This window comes from Geospiza fortis, unplaced genomic scaffold (assembly GCF_000277835.1).
Source record: "Geospiza fortis unplaced genomic scaffold, GeoFor_1.0 scaffold111, whole genome shotgun sequence".
Classification (NCBI taxonomy): domain Eukaryota; kingdom Metazoa; phylum Chordata; class Aves; order Passeriformes; family Thraupidae; genus Geospiza; species Geospiza fortis.
The window spans coordinates 1022233-1046786 of NW_005054321.1; the positions used below are offsets into that span (position 1 = coordinate 1022233).

Genomic DNA, 24554 nt, shown 5'->3' on the forward strand with positions numbered 1-24554 from the left:
GTACAGTAAACTTATAATGGTGAAAACTATTAATAAACTAATTTGAATGACTTCTTGCATTCAATAATTAATCATAATTAATAATAAATAATTTCACAGATAAAATATATAAATAATTTAATAAAAAGCTCAAGTATATTATGGGAACATTTGCATGTCAAAATTTTTCCAAGAGGAAACAAAATTTTCCAACATTAATCTCACTGCTAAATATGTAAACAAGTGTTTTATTCCAGGTTTTTCTTTCAGTTGTTTTATCATCCTGACATGAACAGATTGTCAGTGCAATACATTACACTGTTTGGTGGCTATGAAGCATAGGTAAGTTAATGTATTAATGTCTTGACCTAATCAATATGAAAAATTTTGAAGGTCCTATAAACTCTAAAGTTTATCTGCAATTAATAGAAATTTTCAGGTGCCATAGAAAATTTATTTTCCCAGTTAATTTTCCATGAATTTTAGTGGACTTCCTTATGAATACACATATGAAATATTTTAGTAGGTGTATTATACATATATACACAATAATATATACAGAAACACATTAATATTGGTAAAAATGTAAATATATTATATACACTTTTATACATTTAAAATACTTTCTAATATATTTATATAGGGGTATATATATATGTGTGTGTGTATATATGTATATATTTGTCTATCTATATAAATAGGATCACTAAAACACACTGAGGTTTAAATGATTCTTTTCCCTTCCAGAAACCAGAATTTTTCACATTACCTATGGATTTTATAGTTTCAATATAATATTTTCCTATTTTTTTCTATTTGTTTGAAATCTTGTATTTCATTTCAATTTCTAAATTCCTGAGCTTTCCACCAAAGCGACCCAAATAAAGAAAATGCTTTCTAAGAATTACCTAAATTGAAATAAAGAGTAATTCAGTACTTTTTTCTTGTCTTTTGCGGAGGAGTTGGAATTACAGTCAGTAGTACATAAAGTATTATCATTTACTCTTTTTTGAACAATAAAGAGGAGTGTGCATGCAGAGCAGCAAATGAAACAGAAAGATATTAAAATTTTTGAATGCCCCTAAAATATCAGAGTTTTTTTCTTTATGGTAAATATGAAATTAAGAAGATGCATCCATTAAATCACTAAAAATGGAAAAGACAACTCTTTACTGCATTATTTAATGATCACTCCAGAAGTAAATTACTACCATGTCTTAATATTTAATGTTAGTTCCATTGACTTTTTTAAAGGAAATATGATGTTACTTGAATTTAAAAAAAAATTGAAATAAATTTTTAAAATTCTATCTCTCTGAGCCCATACAGAGTATCAGAACTAACTGCCAATAGTGGTGTTATTAAAATCTGACATTGAGGGAATTCTGCAAGTAAGGTCTTTAAATTTGGAAATGGTCAACAAAATGTAACATTTTTTCTCTTCTACAACTTGATTAGAACAAAGTCAATGTCATTCTGTGCACTGTAATTGTGTGGGTATATAATTGCGAATAAAAGACATCTCAAAGATGCAAAGGTGAAAAATAATCTGTTTAGAAAATATATCTCAGTATGAGATGAAGTGGAGCTAAAAGACGTGGGAGTATGAAAATCTACTAAAAACATTTACTTATATGACGATGTGTACAATTTAATTTCTTGTTATGCCTGGAGGAAAAAAAAAAAAGGACTTCTGAGAGACTCTGGCAATTTCAGTCTATGAAGAGACTCCTGCATCCTTTGCAAAATCAGGTAGCCATCTGTGCTGTACTGACAAAAGAATTTCAAGGTCTTAAAAGTCACAGATTCACAATTCTGATAACTAAGTATCTGTCTTAAAAAGTAAATATCTGTCATCTGTCAAATATATTATCAATGAAAGCAGCAACATATTTGCTGGCCTATGCAGAAGATACAGCCCTTGCCAAAGTAGTAGATTTCTACAAATGCGACCCAAGCAATGTAGTACCTTCTTCCTCCTAGGGGATCTCAGGCCTTTGAATGTTCTATTATTAAAAAAACCATTTCAGTTAGTGATTAGTAAATGCAAACTGAGATTAAAAACTCACATAAGTGTGTCTGTAGTTGCACTAGGTATGCAAACTATTAGAATAAATGCATATCTAGTCATCACATTCAGTAGAATGTAGTGTTTTAATTAATTCTAAAGCACACATCTAGGAGGATATAACAGATGCCTATATGCTGTTTCTTCCTTCCCATCTTCCAGTTTCTATACCAGAACGGCATGGGGTCCTGGTTCTTGCTACAATAGAGTGAATTTTCTTCCTAGTTGCTGTTGTAGTGCCATATTTTGGTTTTAGAATGAGAACAGCACACTGATGTTTTAGTTCTTACTGAGCAGTGGTCACCGTGAGTCAAGGACTTTTCAGCTTCTCATGCTGCTCTGCCAGCAAGGAGGATGAGGGTGCACAAGAAGCTGAAAAGGAACACAGCTGGGAGAGCTGACCCCCACTGGCCAAAGGAATATTCCATACCACATGACATTATGCTGAACAGAGGATGAGGCAACTTGTCTGGGAGGTGGCAACCACTGCTCAGGGTCTTGAATTAAATTGGTTGGCAGGTGGTGAGTTGCTTTGTATCACTAGTTTTGTATATTGTTTTATCATTATTTCCTAATGAAGCTACTACTTTCCCATCATTTTCTGTCATGTTAAATTGGCTTTATCTCAATACATGACTCTCTCCACTGTCTCACAGGGAGGAAATATCTGCTTAGTGTTTTGGTGTCTGATACACTGAACACTCCATCTCCTATAAGTTCTAACTTGCCAGCACCATGCACATGACTCTTCTACTCTAGAAGACCTCTACCCAACATCTACCATGTGGTCAGCTGAGTCATTCTGCAACCCACACTGGCAGGATTAGGAAGGTATGCGGAAGGCTCAGTTACCCATACATAATTTGAATTGGAGATTTTTTTTAATTTTAAAACATATGTCTTGGTAACACCTTGGCTTGTCTGCTCAAAGAACTTGTGCGCTTCTGCCACTTCCAAAGAAACACATTGGGTATCTTGGGTGATTTCTGTGGTGCATCAGTGCACACATATACAGGCACAGTGCTTCACAGCTCTCCAGCTTTAATGGGTATGCAGACACCTACAGGTGTCTAAATAAAAATCTTACCTATATCTCTGTTACAGCTGCTAGTCTTTCAGCAGTAGTACAATGTAGTGGTTGTTGCAATAGCTTTTAAGATAAGAAATGAATGACAAAATCCTGATTAAATTGCCTAATGTTGTGAAAAAAGTGATAAAGACAGTTTTCCCCTTCTGGCAACTCTAGCCATGATGCTGTAAGGCAGCTTAGTACTATTGTTCTTTACCTGATTGGCAATTGCTTTACATTCTTTCTGAAAGCAAAACCAAGAAAAAAAAGATTAAGAAGAGCTAACTCCATAAATAATTTATGGAGGAAGATACATTTCTATTCATAAACAAAATGACAAGAAAAAGAAAGTAACAATAGAAAATCAAGCACAGCAAGAAGAAACTTTTCAACATCTTTTTCTTCATATTTCATCCCTCATGTAAGATGCTCACATTTACCCAACCTCAGCTCCACACAGTTGTCTGTAAAGTCTGAAGGAGAGTAACCATTTGCATACTTTTAAATATGAGCAAGACAACTAAATTTTATTCTGTTCTGAAATGCTCATGGATATATTTCATGGCTTCATCTGTATTTTCTTATAAGCAAATATTCTTAATGGATAGCAAATGTGCTTTAGCATTCAATTTATGTATTTGATACTATTTTGCTCAAAGTGGAAGCATGAGTTTGCACATGGCTTAAACAGAGGTAAAAAAACAAGGGAAGGAAACAAAATCAGTTAAGAAATGGATTTCACAAGTGAAATGATTAGCAATTGTAGGGTACTGTTGAGACTTTCCAGAGCTTAAGGAAGAATGAAGGTAGAGAGTGAGAGGACAAGGATACTGGATCTAAAAAGATAGCAAAGTTAAAGATGCTTAAAGTAACGTCTAACTATCAGAAAATGAAGATTTTTTTTTTTTTCTGAAAGCCCTTTCTGAATTTGGGTATGTTTGATATAGAGAAGATTGAAGTTTGTGTATGCCAGTCAGTAAGACCAGATGCTGTGAAGCTAGCTTAATCCCTTCTGCCCACTTAGATAATATTATGAATTCATACATAAATGATGGAGTGCAAAAAGTAACCAAAAGAAAGCAGCAAACAAAAGGAACTGGAAATGGAAGGAGTAAAAGAGCACAACTAATTTTAGAAAAAGCAAAAGAGGATTACTGGTGCCAAGAAACAGTGAAGCCGCTGCTTCTAGAAGATCCAAAGAAGCTTTTGTTCTACTTCAGCCAGCAGTTTCGGACTCAAAGGCAGTTTTAACAAGGCAACAAGAAGAGAAAGCATCAAGGCAAGGAACTCTCAGTGAATAGAAAGAAGTGCTGAAACACAGATGACCAGACAACACAACCTAGGTAGGGAAATATTTTCATTCTCCTGTAACTGAAATTTCTTACTGAAATTTCTCTTCTAATCACATTGGTTATTGTTTAACAATGTATTTTAAATATTGTATCAATTAATACCTTTCATAAATAAAATTGCCTATTAAAAGAAAGTAATACATATAACTCACATAACTGTTTGCTTCAACAAAGCTGAAAGCTTCCGACAGTTCCATGTACCTCATTAGATTTAATTTCTTCTGTATAAGTCAATTAAAAAAAAACTTTAAGGGACTTAAAGGCCCATGCCTATTTGCAAGGTCTTAAACAGAAAATTAGTAAAATATATTTAATTACATTAAAAGCATGTTTAGAAAAAAATTATGTAATAACCTAGTTTTTCTTTTTTTTTTTTTGTTGCTGTGTTGTTTTTTTTTCCATAGGCAACTATATTTTGACTTTGCAGTGCATCACTTTTAGTCTTCTTTTCAAATGTCTAGGCCACAATAGCTTTAGGTATTAGACTGAAACTCAGTTAAGTGAGGCTGCCCTATGAAAAAGAATCTTAAAAAACAGTTTTCATAAACTTAAGAGAACCGAAGAGAATAAGACTGTAACTAATATAAATGCCAGGGGTTTGGTAGCAGAGGAGTATAGGGCTGAACATATCACCTCTCCCTTCAGCAGGCACTAACTTGTCCCATGCTAGTCACAACTGGCCACATCTGGCTCCACAATGGACCCACCACAGGACAAAACTGAGTCCATCAGTAGAATTTGTGACATTTCTATGAAGATGTATTTAAGATAAGGCAATAAACACTGAGGGAAAGGAACAAGATCAGAGCATGCATGCTCCATTCCAGAGCTAGTAATACCCTCAAAGGGCTTACAGTCCATGGATAAGCCACACAGAAGCGGGTTCTTCCCCTAAGCGACAATGATTCATGGTCAATGCACATCAAGGCAGAAGAAATGAGTAAGAGGGAAGAAATGGCAGAAGAAAAGAGTGAGAAATGAGGACCAGCAGAAATGAACTCCTACAGTTTGACCTGAACCTCCTGCGCTGGCTATCACATCACCAAAGAGACAAAGAGTAATCTGTGGTCGAATAGAGGAAGGGGAAGTGTTTGGAATGAAGTTAAGCTTCCAGAAGAGGAGAGTAAGGGTGTTTTTCGTAATTTCTTTACTATTTGTCTTTGTTTTCCAACACCCAAAACAGTTATTAAAGGTTTTATAATAAGGCCATTTTTTTCCAGGACAGTTGTGGATGAGTGATTTGCCACATCTTCATTCCAATCATGAAACTTCTTACTCTTGTTCTTCCTATTTTGCCCCATTGTACTCTGAGGATGGCATGAGTGCGTGAATGAGGGTGAGAGGGCCTCATTGCTACTTAGGGTTAAACCATGACCCAAATACACCAACAAAATGTGCAGTACTGCAAACAAAATCAGTAAACCAAGGGAGTGATTAGTTGAAAAGGGTACTGCAGTGCCATGCAGTGACAGAGTAAAATTATGCAGTGTTCTGAAGTTCAGAATTTGAATTCCAGGTCCTTAAAAACATGTCACAATATGCTAAAGAAAATTAAATTAGAGGAAGTACTAAGAAATTAGTAAGTCTGTTTATAGTGGTAATATGTAGCAAACACTATGTTTCAGGAACTCAGAAAAAAGTTACAGTAAATCTACATCAATTAAGCAGGGGAAGGACCTAGGTTTCAATGCAGTTACTACTGTGTAACGCTCTGATAAAAAAAGCTATTGAAAGAATTAACATATTCCCTCTCAAAAGTAATGCAGAAATAAACTCTTGAGAATGAATCAAGCCCTTGTACTACATGACATTTTGCAGTACTTTTAACATTTTTATCAATTATCTGATTTTCAGAAAACTCATGTCACAAAATAAGTGAAATTAAAGTTTGAAAATTGTCCTTACAAAAAGGCTTAAAGTTATCTCTAACTGAAAAATTTACGGTTATAGTTCTTAAAACACCTGAAATATTTTGTGCTATATATTTAATGTTTATTTTCTAAATATAGGAAGGTTTTTTAATATATCCCATCCCTAGAAGTGTTCATGGCAGTTTGAGCAACCTGGTCTAGTGGAAGTTCCCCTGCTCATGGCACAGGGGTTGGAACTAGATGGTCTTAAAGGTCCCTTCCAACCTAAACCATTCTATGATTCTGTGATGCATATTTAATTTCCTTACACTCTCTCCTTTAGTCTACCATTAACCTACCAGAAAATACACTTCTCTATAATCTGAACATGAGTTTTTCTATTTTCTACTATCAAGGTTATTTTTTACTGATCACATATGCTTGAGTATGCACATTTAATTCCTTTACATGCTGATTTTTTTTACTGCCTACATTTATTTTGGAGTAGCAAAAGACATTTTCTTCATTTGAAGTATGGTGGGCTGTTGCAGCATTTGACAACTTGATATTTAGTCCGCTTTAACACACATTCAGCAATACACAATTAAATATTAAATGAGCAAACCAAAATAGCAAAACCACTGTTATTTAATCACTACATTCTTAGGCAGTAAGGAGAAATAGAAGACACACAGCATATTCAAATTTCCCACACTTAGCAATTCACATGTTTTATGGGTCTTGGAAAAAACACATTTTTAAAAATAAACATAAGCCTGTTCTCTTTCATTAGCTATTACCTCACATTTTTGGCAGGAATTCATGTATGTTTAGCATGAAACATTGTTTGTTCTTCTTTTCTCACTAGCTCAAAAGAAACAGCTCAACAATTTAAAACACTCCAAAAATAGTTATCACATGGTTTCTCAATTGTGGGGTAGATTTATTAGAGATAATTCCTACTTCCTATCTTTTTACAGTCCCATAAGCTAGCAACTTCTTAGTAGAGAGTGGTTTATCATACTTGGTATGAAATATATCATGCAAAAAATGAGTTAATGTTTTCATAAATCATTATAGCAGCCCTGAAGATACATTAAGAGAGCTTCTTTCATATAAATTAATTCAGAATACACATTCCAGAACATCTATGAACTCAGGAAGTCCAAATAAAGATATACAATACCTGCTGAAAATAGTATTTTTTTTTCTGTTCTTGTTTAGAATGTGCTATCTGAGACAATCACACAGAGTTGTATACTTGTTATTGTCAAAGATCACATTAAAAACATTAGTCATAGGCTTTAGATAATTGCATTTTTTTGCATTTATTGACTAATTTTATCAGATTCTGAAAAACTTATATAACTAATTTCTTTCTATGCTAGATTTTCCATAAGAAACTGTTAAAAACATTCCTGAAATAGATGTTGGTAGGAATGCCATGACGTTTTTCATCAGATAAATGAAAAAAGCACAAAAACACAAAAAGGGGTTACTGTTCCCTGAAGATCCATTGATACACTGTGGTTATTGAAAAATATTACTTACAGTATTACCTTGCACTATTGACATTTAGTTTTCATTAGCACTTCATAAATGACCTTGTTTCAAACAGTGACATTCCCAAAATTATGCTTCAGATGCTTTCACTCTTGCTCAAAATAAATGCTTGTTCATAAAAACTGTGAGTAGGAATCTTTCTGGTTAATTAAACCTTTAATAATGTAAGGTATTCCAAAACACAGTAAAAAGTAATAGTGATTAAATGCTACTTTAGTAAACAGAAACTTACTGCTTTACAAATATGACTTACATAACTCTAGTCATTCCCATAATTTAATGATAAAGACATTCTCTCTGTTACTGTTCCACAGTATTTTTCAGAATATTAGGACAATTTTAAAAGCTAAGTACTTGCACAGGTTAAAGTAAAGCAGGGATCTCCCATAATATTTTTTTGGTAACTGAATTTAGATACACTAGATAACACACCACCCATATTCTAACAGACTGTAATTTGATACAGCAGGTTGAAAAACAAACTGTACTTTTATGATGTGCTTTTTTTTTTTATGTAACCCTTCCCATTTCCTAAAACTTCAGGCACTACTTTTTCTAACAAATACAGCCACAATTAAAATTTATTTCTTTAAATGTACCTTGGTAGTGGGCACTAAATCCACGGTACCGGTGATTGCTGTCTGTTACAAAATGAAGTCTGAGCCAGTTTTTGTTGCTTATAACTGGAGGAGGTATATTCATTCCAGAGAGCCTGAAATAAAACAAATAAATAAAAATATTTAATAAAGTATTTCAATATTATCTGGAAAATTTTTATATTCAAACTAGCATTCATTGACATAGCCTCTGTGGGACTTTTTATTTATTAGTTAGTGGCATTTTAACAAGCATGAACAGACAAAATTGCACATTATGCCCGACCAAGTGATGGGATACAAATCAGTGCTAAGCCAGAAACTACACAACCATGTCATTGGTCAGGCACAGCACTGTAAAGATGGAAGTACATGGCACTCAGGCTAGAAAGAATTTGTGTCAACACCGGTGAGATAATGGGCTAGACAGAACACTGCTCTGGGCACCAGGGAAAGGTTTGTACCTTTTGACTTTCACCTTCAAGATATGGAAGAAGAGAGCTTAGGTTATGCAAACCACTATCTAAAATGATAAAATAGACATCTACTTTTCAAGAGTAATTAATTTTTATATTCAGGGTATAAAGATAAAATAAATATCCCATCACTTGTGTGGATTTGAAAATTAATTATTAGATGCATAAGAAGAGTAGAGAATTCTAGTGGATTCACCCCAACTAGCAGTCAAGCACCACACAGCTGCTCACTCCTTCCCTTCCCTGCCCCAAACAATTGTAAGCGGAGAGAACAGGAAGAGCAAAAGGAAGAGACACTTCAAAAGACAGTTTAGTAAGTGAAGAGTCAAGAAAAAAAGGAAGTGATACAAAAGCAATAATTGGCCATATTCCACAAATAGATCAATCAAAATGGTCTCCAATGATTAGCAGCTGTCTCTCAGCATCTCTAATTTTTTATTGCTGACCATGAAATTATATGATATGAAATATCCTTTTGGTCAATTTGGCTCTGTTTAATTTTTTTCCCTTCCCAGTATCCTATCTATAGTCTACTCACTATGGGGAAGAAGGAGGGGGCAGAGGAAGCCTTGATGCTGTGCAAACACAGCTCAGAAGCAGCAACTACATTGTTGTGCTATCAACTCTGGTTTAGCCACAAATCCAAACTATAGCACCTTATGGGCTTCTATGAAAAAAATGAATTATGAGCCATTAGACCCAGTATACAAAATTACCTGGATGGTTTTTTTTTTGTTTTTGTATTGTTCTGTTTGTTTTTTAGCATAAGGATATTGCTCCAATTATAGTAGCGTTTATCTTGACTGGCTCATTAAGAAGATCTGAATTTAAGTTCTTTTTTGTTTAGTGTTTTATTTTTTTCTTGTTGTCGTTACTTTATTTTTAAATGATATATCATGTTTTAAAAAGGAGAATAAAGTTTAGATAGAAAATTCTTCCATCAAAGCAGTAATTCAATATACATTTCTCATCAAAACCAGAAAGATAAGTCACATCTTCAGAATGTCAACATACTTGCCTATGCTCTTCCATTTAGTTATAAACAGAACTCTTCCTGTAGTTGAAATAAAATACTAGCCAACAAGTATGCCATTTTATGTTCAGAAATAATGGATTCCTATTTTATTTTGAGAAAAACTCTATTCATAATAAATCAATTCTGAAGTTATTTTTTGAGTGAAATAAAACCCCAAAACTCTCTTAAATAAATAACTAATAAGTTTGTATAGGTACTATTCTGTGGGGAAGACTTTTGAAATAATAGCAGTTTAGAGGTAGCGTTCTTTTCATCTTTTTCTACTCACTTTACCTCAAAACAAAACATGTTTAAGACAACTTCCCAAATTTCCGAAACTGTAGTAGTATCTTGTTCCCTCAGGCACTGATATAAATGACATCTATTGACTGACACCATAGGCTATTAAAACTCCTTCACATGCTTGCAAAAGGATGTTTTTGTACTGCAGAAACATATTAGCTCACATAATTCATTTCAGTTGAACGACACATAGAATCTAAGTTCTTTAAACTTATGAAATTGACTTTCAATTTTAGATCCAAGAAACCCAGATGATGAAGTTAAAAAAAAAACAAACCCAACCAACCAAATGAAAAAAATAGTGCTATTAGATTGCAACAGGATGTGGTATTAGATTGCAACAGAATGCACATTGCTCTGTACTAAAGTCATATGCGCTAGCACATATATAAAGCGTAAGAGACAGAAGCCTACACCTTTCAATTAGAAAACAAAATAATTCTGCATTTTCCTTGTGAATTTTAGAATGAAGCACACTTTTTAACAGATATAAAGCGGCTTTAGTTGCTACACATTTCTTGTTACAGATAGAAGTGTATTTTAATTTGTGGCTTCTTTTTTGGAAGGTAGGGGTTAGGGTATCCTTTATGGTACAGCTATTTCTCTCTATAATAATATTACCTAATGATGCAAGAGGAAATAGCTCTTTTATTTAAATTCTCACTCTATAAGTGTTAGGCAATATAGACAGAAGAAACAACCTTTCACTGCTTGCATATTTTAGAATAAACCTATTACTGGAAGAGGTCTTTCTGAACAATTGAAGTAAAATAAGTCTGTAAAACACATTTCCTAACAAGTATTTTGACTCATATATTCTGCCTATAAAAAGGTTTCTTTTCAATAATCACAAAACTATGTGAAAAATAAATTGCAAGTTTATTGTGCAAGACATGACAAAATATTACCCTAGACATTTAAATATGTTCACAGTAAAATATTAATTTTGTTTCTAAAATAGCTAAAAATGTAGCTTTCCTATCAAATCAGGTATTTACTAATATATGCATCCTTACATCTATGCTGACCTCTAATTAAATTCACAGTTCCTACAATCCAATTTTTACAGTTCATGGGTTCTATGGGATTCTTCCCAGAAAGTAGATTTGCAAACTGACAGAATTGATTCTGTTGATATAACTGTCCCTTTTCTCATGTCAATTTATCTTCTCAGCAAATTATAAAGCTGTTCACCATAACAATAATACATTGGCAGCTCAACCTACTTCTGTGTCAGTTACATTCCAAGCGTAGTTATGCTGCATCATCTACAATATTTTCCTAAAGTTCAAAGTAAAACACCATATCTTCCATAAAGGAAACACAGCTGTCTCATGTTCTTTTATAATTCAAAAGATGTAGCTCCCTCTCAAGCTGCACAGAATCCTGCATAGTAAATTTCAGTCAACAGAGTAGGCTGCCCTTCTGCAGATGTCTTTCATAAACCCTTAGAAATGTTCATGGAGAATCTTGGCTGTGAACCAGAGATTTAAAGTATCTTACCACAATGTGCAGTCAACAGCATTGACTGTTATCTACTGCAAAATGTATTTGAAAAAGGAAGTGCTTTCTGGAACAATGCACCTTTGTTGATAAACAACGGACTAATAGAAGTGTAAAACTGCATGCAGATATGTCAGTGAAGTTCCCATCTATGCACTTAATTTGTGTGTAAACCATAGTTTATAGAAGAAATAAGGGACTAACATTTTTGAGAATCAAAATTTCATTCTTCTTGCACTTCATTACAAAAATATGCCTCTACTCCCTTCCTTTGTACACTATTTAGGTAGTAATTAAAAGAAAGAAATCACCCATTTTTTGCTAATTCTGATCCAGTGAAGTCAATTAGTATTTTATTTGCCCTCAGAATTTTAACACATAATTCCCACCTTAAGTTGAAAAATGGAATTCAGGGTTGGTGTGTTTTCTTTTTTTAATGGCATAGTGCACATCCTCTATTTCTTCCAGAAAGAGAACAGTATACATTTACTTTCACATTTGAAATGTATACTGGCAGATAGCTATAATCTTGACAAGTAATTTAAACATTCCCTTCTTGCTCATGTACCAGACTTTAGTTTTAATTTCTAAAAGTCATCTAAAATGACAGCTCTTACAAACATATTGTCACAATTGTCACAACTGTCAATATACTGATTATTATGATGTAATGCAGGCCTTAATTTAGTCATTCAATATGTCCAAAAAGATTCCAAAGAGAAAAAAGTTTTACTTTTCTTTAAAAAAATATACAGCAAACTTTTCCCAAAACTTCTTAATTAAGCATATAGTTTCTACATTTCCTCATATCCCAGATTCACAGAAATTGAATTAATTAAAAAAAAATGAGGTTGATACCACTCATAAACAGTGCTGAAACCCTTTCTAATTCTACCAAAGCCTTAGGCTAACAAAGACTTACATCTAAGCATGGCTAAGTGCATACATAGATCTCATGGCTCATTTTATATGCAATACAAAATCCTAAGTTCTTGTTTTAATGCAAACTGCAGCTGTGTGCATTCTTTCTTATTGGTATTTTTGCATGTTTAAATAAAACCACTGTATATAAAGCTTTGATTAAAAAAGGGCAAATTATTACACATTTTGATAAGTCCTATGCATGTTCATCTATGTGCTACTGGGGCTTAATGCTTACACAGCATAATACACTAAAAGAGAGAGTAGCCACCTGTCCCTTGAAAGGAGAGAAAAGACTCAATAGAACAGTACCTGATCAATGACCTCTCTAGTTTTGTTAAATTATGCTTAAATTAGGCAGTGCTTGTAGTAAATATAAATTTGAAGTAGCAACATTTTACAGCTTATTGTGTCTCCTGTATTTGTATACAACATATACTCATTACCAAAGATTTCTGGGACCTTTTGTTCTTCATGACTGCCTTGACCCTATAAAGCAACATCTCACATAGCAAGATTCATAATAAGCATCTTTGGCAAAGGATCCACCACACAATGCAGATTTAAGGGCACAAGACTAAAACTCAAGTCTCTCATTTAATAAATCTATATCTGTTTAAAACAAGAAGATGCACACTAGAGAAGCAAAGCTGATTTCAACTCAATATTTAATATATTACTCAATCTCAAAGATCCTGAATGATTTAATGATTAAGTTAACATATCCCTCCTGTAGCACCAACTCAGTTTATATGATGTTATACTGAATTTCAGACTCTAACCTAACTTATCTCTTTGGTCAAGCACTAAAAGAGTAGGCATTTTGTAGGACTAGGCATATCATTTTTTTTTTTTATGTTTTCAATTTCACTGATGAGTTTAATGGGTCTTAATGGCATCATTATAGATGTGAGTGTCCGTTGCATGACAACTTTGGTTACTGGCCCTTTTGTTTTCCTGGAAATGTTCTATCCAAATTATATTAAATCATTTCAGAGCAAGGACACTGCTCTGACCTATATTGTCAAAAAGCAAAGGAAGCTCCACCAACTTCTTATGTTTCTTACAAAATCTATTGCTGTCTAAACTGATAACTCAGGATTTAAATCTTTTTGAAGATATCACATAAATATTAAATGCTAATAGGCATTTTCTCTTGTCTTTGGATAACAACAAAGGTCAACAAAATGGATAATTGCCTGTAAATTTTGCTTCTGTGAAGAATTTACAACATAAAGTAAGTATTTTAAGAGTTGTGGTTTCCCTAGAATTTTAATTGTAGCTTACATTTATGCAGTACGAACATCTGTAATGTTAGTACATCTGTATTTCAGAAAAAGACTAAATGAGACATCTCTGTGACAGAAGCTATAGAAATTTAATGTAAGTTGAGATTTTAATTTAATCCTATACGTGAAACTCAAACTTCTGGTGGATTTCATCAGGGCTGCTCTGGTGTGTGCAGTCAGTACACTCAAGTCATTAATTCCCTGCATGATTAATGAATTGTCCATCCTGTGAGATAGACTGGCTTCAGAAAATAGACTATTTTGAAAGGTAATTACAATATTAAAATAAGCAGTTTCCCAGATGAGACTTCAAATTATGAAAACAAAAATAACACAGGAAGAGAAGGATGAACCTGGAAATAAAGCAAGCATATAAATAAAGAAAACAAAAGAAGAGGATTAAGTTATTCTTCTGCATTGCCATAGTCTAATATCCAGTCATAATAAATGACAGACCAGATCATTCCAACAAGAAATTAAACGGTCATAATTCAGTATTTAAAGAGGGAAGAAAAAAAGTCTCTTCCTCAAACAAGCTCCTCAATGGTAAATATTTATTAGAAAAGTAAAGGTAAAATGCCCAAAAGAAGAGAGCCTAAAATCTACCACTCTAATAGAATTTTGAGGGCAATAAATAACCCAAGTTTTAAGTGGTTATGAAGTTATTAAAATACCTAATTCTTATGGTCAGTCCCTGTAATATTTATAGCAGGACTGAGCATTTTATGTATCTGGGAATGAGGACACTCACAAGTTCAATATTATATTAATTGTTGTTTTTATATCTCAGAACTGCAGCCAAATGAATGACAAAAAGCAGGTTTTCATTTTTAGAAGAGCAAATTGCAACTCTTCAAATTTAGTCTCATGAGTTATTTAGAACTAAACTAAGGGTTTAGGTTGAAACTTCACTGCAATCACATATTTTTGATTTATAAAACAAAAAAATGGAAACTTAGATAAGTGAGTGTTTGAGAGGAAGAGGAAAAAAGGTTCTACATTATTTAACCTTGAAAAAAATACTTTTTCTGTAAAGTACTTTAATAATTTATTGATTAATTTTAGAGTTATTCATCTAGATGAATAAAAATAATTCACCCTTTGACTCTTTTTGTCAAGTACATTATGATGTCTGAAAGACGGAAAAAAAGGTCTTTGTTTTAAAAATGTCAATGTTGAAATATATGAAAGCTTTGTCTTGCCTTTGCAATGCTGGAAAAAGTTCAGTTTTAGAGTAGAGTCACTGCCATATAAAGCAGCTCCATGAGAAGCCTGTGTATGATCATCAAGGACTGAATAAAGGTCCAAGTGATGATTAATGAAAGTTTATAGTACTGTGGATATGAAATGTTGAAAAGTGTCAAGATTAAGAAATACTTTTTAAATTCAGAAGTTGATTGCACCCCATAAAGCCAGATGTTCCTATGTCTAAGTTTTCCAACTAATCTCTTGACTTGACAGAATAATAAAGTATGAGGAAAGGAGCCTTCTAAACACAGAATTGTTAGTTCATGATACATATAATCTTGTCTTTGTGACATAAGAAAATAACACTGATGGACAGTGGTGTGTCCTGATTGCCTGCAGGTCTAGTGCAAGCTGCTGATTTTCATATAGATGTCAGGGTCTTAGAAGGAATCATTTTTCATAAATGTGATGCAAATACCTTATGTACAAAGTGACCTTGCACTCACGACTCAATTTCCTTGAACATATCATAGAAACAATATAAATACATATTAACTTTTCCTGGGCTGCACATGGTGGTTAATACATGGGCCTTTCTACCACACAATCTGTGACAAGTTGCACAAGCAGCTCATTGGTGTAGCTGGTGAGGCCAAGCGCAGGACAGTCAATAAAGAGCAGAGGCAGACAAGTCTGGGTGCACCACTGAGACGGTACAGGCCCACCTGGTTCAGGGCGTGCAGTATAGGCCTCCCACCAAGGCACTGATCCTGCTGGCCCAGAAGCTACAATAAGGTGGACACCAAGAACTGCCCCAGGGTGTTTTTTTCCTGCACATGCTAAATCAAACTGTCTGTTTCAAGAATCTCAAATCTGAGGGCTTTGGCTGGAGAGCGGAGGACCCTGGACAGGTATAAAGATGAATGTGATTATCTGAGCATTTTCTGTGGAATCATGCACATTTCTTCCCCTTACTTTCACAGCTAATCTAAATAAAATTAAATTGAATACAACTTGTGTGTGACCAATTCTTCTTCGGGTAACAGTCAAACTGAATAATTGGGACTATTACCTGTGAGAGGCTTATATCATTTACGTCTCTTAAAATGTTGCCACACTCAATTTCTGAACCGAGTGTTCTCTTTTCAAATCCATATAAAAAATTGTTATACTTACAAGTATTGCCTGAGTAGGAGAAGGAAGCTTGTTCTTGAGTCTTTCTGGTAAGTGTAAATAAATGAATGAAACTAAAAACTAAAAAATATTACACTTGTCCTACAATTTGATGTTCTGCAATAGTATTTGTTATGCACAAAATCTTGTTGGGATAGAAAAGAAAAGCCTCATGTCAAAATTATTATTAGTCCAATTAATGCTTTAACAGACTAACAGTCTAAATATTGAAAAGTCTCATTAATACTATCAGTAACTTATTTATTTAAAGAAATTTTTCTAATACCAATTTTCTTTATATGTCCAAATTTTAAGTGTCCTTCTGTACCCTGAGATCAGCACTTCATTCTTCCTAAATAGACAGAGAAAAAATTTATTGTGAGTCATTCTGCCCCTCTAGTGCTCTCTGGTGAGGCCCCACCTGGAATACTGCATCCAGCTCTGGAGTTCCCACCACAAGAAAGACATAAATCTTCAGTACAGAGGAGGTCCATGAAAATGATTAGAGGTATGAGGAATGGCTGAGACAATTGGTATTTCTCAGCCCAGAGAAGGAATGGCTCCTGGGTGACTTAACTGCGGCCTTTCAGTTCGTGAGGGGAGCCTATTAAAAAGCTTGAAAGGAATTTTGACAACATCAAAAGGTGGTGATAGGACAAGGAAAGTCGTATTAAACTAAAAGAGAGTGGGTTTAGATAAGATATTAGGAAGACATTTTTTACTGTAAGGATGGTGAGGTGCCAGACTGTGTTACTGGAATCTGCGGATAGCAATCCCTGGGAGTGCTCATGGCCAGGCTGGATGGGGCTGCAAGTGACCTGGTCTAGCAGACAGTGTTCCTGCCCACAGCAGAGAGATTGGAACTAAGTCATCTTTAGAGTCCTTCCAACCCATACCACTCTATAATTCTATGACCAGTATCCTGAGAACAACATGATACCACTCTCCTTCCTCAGTCTTGAGTCATCCTTGGGCTATTGGATGCTTTCTAAAGAGAATCTTTGTTTTTTCTCATTGGTTCCCAGCCTTCTCAAGACCTGATTATCATAGAGGCCCAGCATGTGTTGCACAGGAACTGCTTGGGGTTGTCAAACCTTTGGTATACATGATAGTCATATAGTGACTTGAACAGTAAACAAAGAAAAGATAAAAACAGCTCAGGTCAAGATGCTTCAGAAGAGTCCTAAGAGAATCCAGCTGTCAGAACAATACACAGCCATACAAGGCCTATGACCACTTCCCAATAATAAGGCAAAAGTCATATTTGCTGACTTTTTAGTTGCAATCAGTACGGCCAGATGGACACTAAAGAAACATGGAGGCACTAGAAATAGAAAGCGAAGAGTACTTATCTATGAAGCTAGTTCTCATTTAGCTTATTCCCATAATCCTTAGTATTTCATGTAACTTAGTATTTCATGAAAATAAAGTAGGTAAAATAAACACCTCATATAGGCATGCGGTGGTCAAAGTGGCAAAATACTCTAATTTTATTTTCTGTAGTGCATGAAGGGAGATTGGCATGCAGCTGTGGATGGTGAAAAAGTTTAAAATATAAGTCAAATTACTCCCACTCTGCAGCCAAATTGAGAACCCCATGGGTCTTATAAGAAAAAGTATTTCTAGACTGAGTTTTCCTGAGTATCTGCCACTCTAATTGCTCATGTTTAGATATGCAAAATGCAAATATCTTAAAAGAGTTGTTCCTTAACATTAGAATAAAAATTTGAAATGCTGTCATTTAAAGTCTGAGTCAGTTATGTTATTTCATCTTTTAAGGGTGATAATAAGACAGTCCTGAAACGCCTTTAAAGAACAACTCATCAATACAAAGTAAGGGGATAAACAATAAACATTTCAATTCAAATTACAGGTGATCTTTTTCTGAGACTTCACTTTCTCCTTTCTTCCTCCTGTTTCTTCCCTTTGAAAATGTATGAAGGTAGATATCAAAATCTGCCAGTAAAGGCTCATTTTGCTGCATAGTTTAAATATAATTGTAGTCAAAGAATCTATGCAGATTACTCACAGAACCATTTACCTTAGCTTTCACCTTCTATGGAAGGTGGATTAATATTTTGTTCAGCTATATATTGTACAAGAACTTCCTTCTATACATCCAATTTTGTGTCTCCTTTTAATTCTACTGGATTTATCACATTAGGCATTTAATTTTTTAAATTGATTTCATTTATCTGTTGTGACTTTTCCCCCTTCTTCAGTATATCTCTAAGAAATTTCTTAATAATTTTATACAACTTTCATTTCAAAGTGTTTGACAAATACCAAGAAACTACCATTCTTTATGTAATGAGGATGATGATGATGATAGTAATAACAATAACAATAATTTTTAAGTTTCCAACACATAGATAATATTTTTTCTCCACCACAAAAATCTCTAACCTGACTAAGACATGAAAAAAAAATACCAGCAGCTGAAGTCAATGATAAACACATAGAAAGTGTATTGTTCCCCTATTTTTGTGACAATGGTAACTATCAGAGCAGATAAAAAAAAAAAAAAAAAAAAAAAAAAAAAAAAAAAAAAAAGAAGAGTTAAGTATTTTAATTGTTTAGAACTTTTTGGTTTTGCCTTTTTTTTAATTAGCATAGAAAAGCAAATGAAATGCACAAGACTCTCATTTACAGGAGGGGGCACTAGATTATCTACTAATTCTTTCTGGCACTAAACCCTGTATCTGTGAAACACATATTGAATCTTAAAAATTAGAAGAGTTGCTTCTCTCATTCAAAAACAATGCCTTTCTTACTGATGCCTGACACTAGGAACTGAAATTCTCTCTTTAGTTCTTTACTAGGAACACATGACCTATTCTGTGTATGTTCTGGAGATTACTGGCATATCTAGACAATGAGGAGCAACACCTCTAAGATAGTCAAGTCAGTACCAAACACCTCATTAAATCTGAGTTCTGAACATCACACATCTGCTTTACAGTTTGAACCACTGGAGAGCACACAGTGTGGATATGAGATAAAAAATGAATGACCACCAGAGCCCTTCCCCTTTGTGCCACATAACTACCATGCTGGAGTTAAAACACTCCTGTGTTTCAAACTGAAAAACATCCAGAGATATTTATGCACTCAAAAGCATGAATATTTGCAGTGAGCAAGGATTCCTATTGTTAGGGATGTACTGTTTCCAATTCTAGACCTAGGCTGGTATGACACTGAACTGAGCCCTGTAGATAAACGTGAACTGATGTGTGTGTAAAGGAAGTCTGGACCAAACTCTACCAATTTATAAGAGATCATACTCTTGATCATTGAGTTTCCATATGCTAAGAAATCCCCAAAAAAACAAGGACATAGTTTTTCAGTGCGTTTAGTATCTTTTGGAAAATAAATATTATACAAAGAACTTTAAAAAGCAATATTTGTGTCAAACCTTATGGAAAATGAGACCAGGAATTTTGTTTTCTTAAGTTAAAGCATAAGCAAGTGTAAGTGTAAAAGTTATTCATGTCAATTTTTAATAGACAGGTGTATGTAAAATTACAATTTATATATATATATATTTTTATTTTTTTTAACTGAATACTGCTCTCAGAGATGAGAATATACTTTGGGATACTGCATGGGCCTGACTGTTAGCCGCCTGCTGTTTCCAGTAAATCAGCCAGTGAACAAGCCAGGACACAGCATTTTCATCTCTCCATGATTTGACACCATGTATCCGAAATGAACATTTGTTATTTAACTTTTCAAAAAACGACATCACACTTTCCATAAACAGAGGCTGTACTGAAGATCTGAGAGCAGTAAATGTCTAAAAATATGATACAGCAAGAAACTATGAAATAAGAAGAATGTATAAGATTCTCCACAATACTATAAAAGCCCATAATCTACTTTTTAACTAGGGGCAATTATTATTATTAAAAAAACAAAAGGTGATTGATAATTGAAAGTACTTCAAATTGATTTTGCTATATAAATCTGTGTTACTCAAAAAAACTCCTTGGATTCAAAAGTCTTCAATTTACAGCTGAAAGAGACATAAAAAAAAAAGAAATTAAACAAATGTTTGTTCCTTAGAAAGTAAAACTAAAGTTTTCATTGTCCTATAAGCAAATATAACTTGTTCTTAACCCTCACATCTTTGCCTCTCCCTCTGCCACAAAAAATGATCCAAATAGACCTTCTTAATAATGTTGGCTTTTACAAGGAACACAAAATATTTATTATAATATTTCTTTTTAATAAAATTAATGGAATTGCTCACTATATTGACTAATAAATATGAAAACTTTGCTAGAGAAAAAATACACATTTAATAAAATTTATCAATATTCTGTGGTTTTAGAATGAAATATCTTACTAATCTAGGAAATTCTGGTATCCTGGTTGAACAGACAGCTCATTATGCAGATTTTGCAGACTGGAGTAGATTTTAAGTGTCCCTTACAAGAATGATTTTTATTTACTTTACCACAATACATAAAGTATAACAGCAAAAATTGAAGTTGCCAAAAGAAACCTTTGTTCATGAAATTTGACTGGAAAGTCAAATATTCAAAATTACGCAGTAAAAAAAAATCAGTTTTAAAATATCTTGTATCAGAGTCTATTATCTGTTAAATATGATGCCTTTACTGATATTAATGGTAATGAGATAATGTTATCTGAACACCTTGAGCAACTCTTCTGAAAAATATGAGTTGAAAACTTTGCAAATACTCAGATCTAATAGCTGATAAAAGACAGTTGGTCACTAATTTACATGCTATACATTAAGACTGACCTTTAAAGTATTGACTCATAAGAATGTAATTATTAGAAAGTTAACTAGAGATGGGCAGCTGAAAGCAAGCTTAGACTACACAACTGTGCCAGTATTCTTTATCCCAACCCTTAATACCCATTCTAGCATGACTCACCAAACAAATGTTGGGCTTACTGAGCTACAACACCACCTGATGATGTAATTTTGTTTCAAATGTTTAAAAAAAAAAATATTTTATCAAGGTATACTAGGAAATACCCCATTAGAAAACATGAAAAGATTTGTGTTAACTGCTAATGCAGTTTTAAAGGCTGTATAAATATCAAGTGTCATTTACATTTGTAAGTGAATATCAATGCAAAATTTTTTTTCAGCTAAATAAGAATTCAACCCTTTTCAGAATCTTTATTAACCATACCTGCAACTTATGAAAGTTGTGTGCTTGTATAGATGCAGGGCATATACTATAAAAACAATTTACTTTTGCACACATAAAAGCATGTGCACACAAGGAAACACTGTTCAATGTTTTTTCTTATGAATATTTATTTGTTTTGTATTTTCTTGATCTATTTAATCACTATTAGTACTCCAACTGGGTATTTAGTTCTTATTTGATATATACTCCTATACCTTCTTTATTTAGCCTATAGCATTTTGTACTCTCTGAAATAAATTTCACATGTTCAAGTTCACTTTGATTTATCAACATTATTTTGAAGTATATTGCTGTCCTTTAAAAAGCCTATAACCCTCCAAATTGACAATATTGATATTTATGTATAATCCTTCTTCCACTGAGATATTGCAAAAATATTTAACATTACTGGGCCTAGATCCATTTAAGATGCAACACAACATGACTAACAGAGACTAAACAGTACATATTCTTTGTGTGCCTTTTCCCAATTAAGTGCACCACATATTTACAGATAACACTGACTCTTTTTTCTACTAGTTTGTAATAAAAAATTGCTTAGTAAAAAAAATTAATTTTTTTCATTCAGTAGTTTTTCATCACTTACTCCATTATTTTTACATGGTTCAGAACTAACTGTCTCTATTACAACTCTCCAGGTGTCCCTTTCTTTTGCCCTCTGTTGCTTTTGTTTCACTGAGGAACCATTTTTTCTTGTTTTCTCTTTCCTTGTAATGTAGTTACAAGCTCTCTCCATCATTGTCTTTTATATCCTTTGGTAATTGTAATTCAGCAACTGTGATAGCCTTTCTTACTGTATTCTCAAAGCTTCTTAGTATTTTATGCTTTTATTCATTAGTCATGTGGTTCTTTTCTCACCTTTTGCAAAATTTCTTTCTGCTCTGTATATCTTTATGACTGCACCAGGAGCTTTAAAGGTCTCTTACTGTGATATATATCTTTCTTTTGAAATAGGGTAGCCTGCTATTATGTACTTGATATATTCACTTCCACTTACTGCCAGATCTCCTGTGGATTATATTAACCCCTTCTTTTTTGAAGTGGTTTTGGTAGGTTTTTTAATGCCTGATGTCCTTCTCCCCAGTATTGATGTCAATTTACCCATAAACAGGAATAAAATTCCATTCAAACTGCCTTAATCCTTCATATTTTTAGACAAATACTTTTTTTTGCATAAAAAATAAATATCTTCATATGCCTATATAATGCCATTGTGCTCTTTCAACCAATTTCTTGATAAATTAAATCCTTCTTTTCATCAAATAGTCTTTTACATGTAGCTATTTTTTTCAGGTTTTCCGAATACAAAGAATGCCTTGCTCTTCTACTTCAACATTCAGTGTTGGCAGCACTAGTCTTTTCCTTTCTTTTTTTTTCTTTTAAATTCAGATATATATTAAAATATAATACAAAGGGAAATATTTTTATTTTGCTTAGATCAATGCAGACAAATAGGTATTCAGGACAAATAGGTATACAGTACCTTCTTTTTTGTCTATCTTATTTAGCACCAAAAAAATACCAATTATTTATCTGGCTGAGTACTATTGTTCCCAGTGGCATCTTACTCCAAACTCTGATTTTTCTCAGGTTTAGTTGCAAACTTCTGTTCACAGCATTTGTCCCTAGATTTTTTTCATGGGAAAACATGTGTACATATTCTCTTGAATGAACCAGTTACTTGTATCGAATGGTTTTCAATCTGAGCACCACAACAGATACTCCTACCATGAATTCTGAGCCACTAAAGTTGAAATCTATGCCCCACGTTTCCAGGTGAACCCAAACGAAAATCAGAGACCAGGAATACAAGATATTTTGCAAAGTAATGTGGACTTCATTGTGTAAACTGAACTAGGCTATTGAAACCACCAGGTTCATGTTTACCCTTTTTGTGTATGGGTAGCAACCTTTGCACAAACTAAGAAGAAAAGTCATATTAAATAGATCGGACTTTTATTTAAACCAAGTTGCATCACTTTTAAACAGCAACACATACTTGAAATTACAAGTTTAACAATTTAAGATTTCTGTGGAATCTTTATAGAGCAGAATAATAAAATGTACTGCTCTGCTTCACAGTTTTGGAGAACCTCTGTGCAAAATCACCAAAACCAGATGGAATGGCAACATTTCTGTAACACTCCAATTTATGTCTTTATATGCCTGATGCTCAAGAGTAGAGCAATAAAAATAATTTCCAGCCTATCTAGCAAAGCTGTGGCTTCGTAGTTAGTGAAATTTTCAGTATAAATGTAACTTTCAGCTACCTAGTTTAAATCCATTAAAAGCTGGTGGAAGGTCTTGCTATTAGATTCATTGTAATTCAAAGCTAAATGAAAAAATAATACTCTAATGACTATTAGCCTTTGCCTCTGTCATAATCATCTCTCATTTCTCTCCCATAGGAGCTGAACTCTGCTTTAAATTGCATTCAACACTGTAGCAATTCCTTAATTCCACCTTATTATAGAATTCCCCTTTTATAATTAATTCTCTGGAAAACACGTACCTCAAAAATAACCAAAATACAAACAAGCAAACATGCATGCATTTTGAGCTTGAATCTCATATTCTGTAAGTTACTTAGGATTGGAAAGTTAGGTAAAAAGTTGGAAGCTTCAGTTCAGAATTGTTTTGATTCTTTTTCTTGAAAGGCATAGTGTCAGTTACTAAACAGAAAATAAGCCTTATACAAACAGTCCTTCACCTTACCTTTAACTTCCCTTAGGACATTCAGGACAGCACATTCTTGCTCAGAAAATAGAGATGGTTTAAGTTTGTCCTCTGACATAAAAAATGATGGGGAAAAGAATTTCTGCAGCAGTGCAATATATCCACATGAAAGATGTCAAAACCTGTGTTATATGCTTCAGCAAGAAAGAGTATGCACTATGCAGTAGGTAATTTTTCTGCAGGTTCAAAGACGCTAGTCTGGATACCAAAAAGGCTGATGGAGAGATGTGAAGCTGCCAGCAACCTACCTATCAATATAGGTATCAAATATCAAAATATCC

At 33.5% G+C, this 24554-nt stretch overlaps 1 protein-coding gene across 1 annotated transcript in view; it reads right to left on the reverse strand.

The window, feature by feature from the left end:
* CSMD3 (CUB and Sushi multiple domains 3) overlaps window positions 1–24554 on the reverse strand; it is a 576871-nt gene that overhangs the window by 358435 nt on the left and 193882 nt on the right. The window contains exons 6-7 of the mRNA XM_005420686.3: window positions 8481–8593; window positions 2352–2372 (exon numbers count right to left, since the gene is read on the reverse strand). Of these exons, the coding sequence (XP_005420743.1) occupies window positions 2352–2372; window positions 8481–8593 (134 nt within the window). The remainder of the gene's footprint in view (window positions 1–2351; window positions 2373–8480; window positions 8594–24554) is intronic.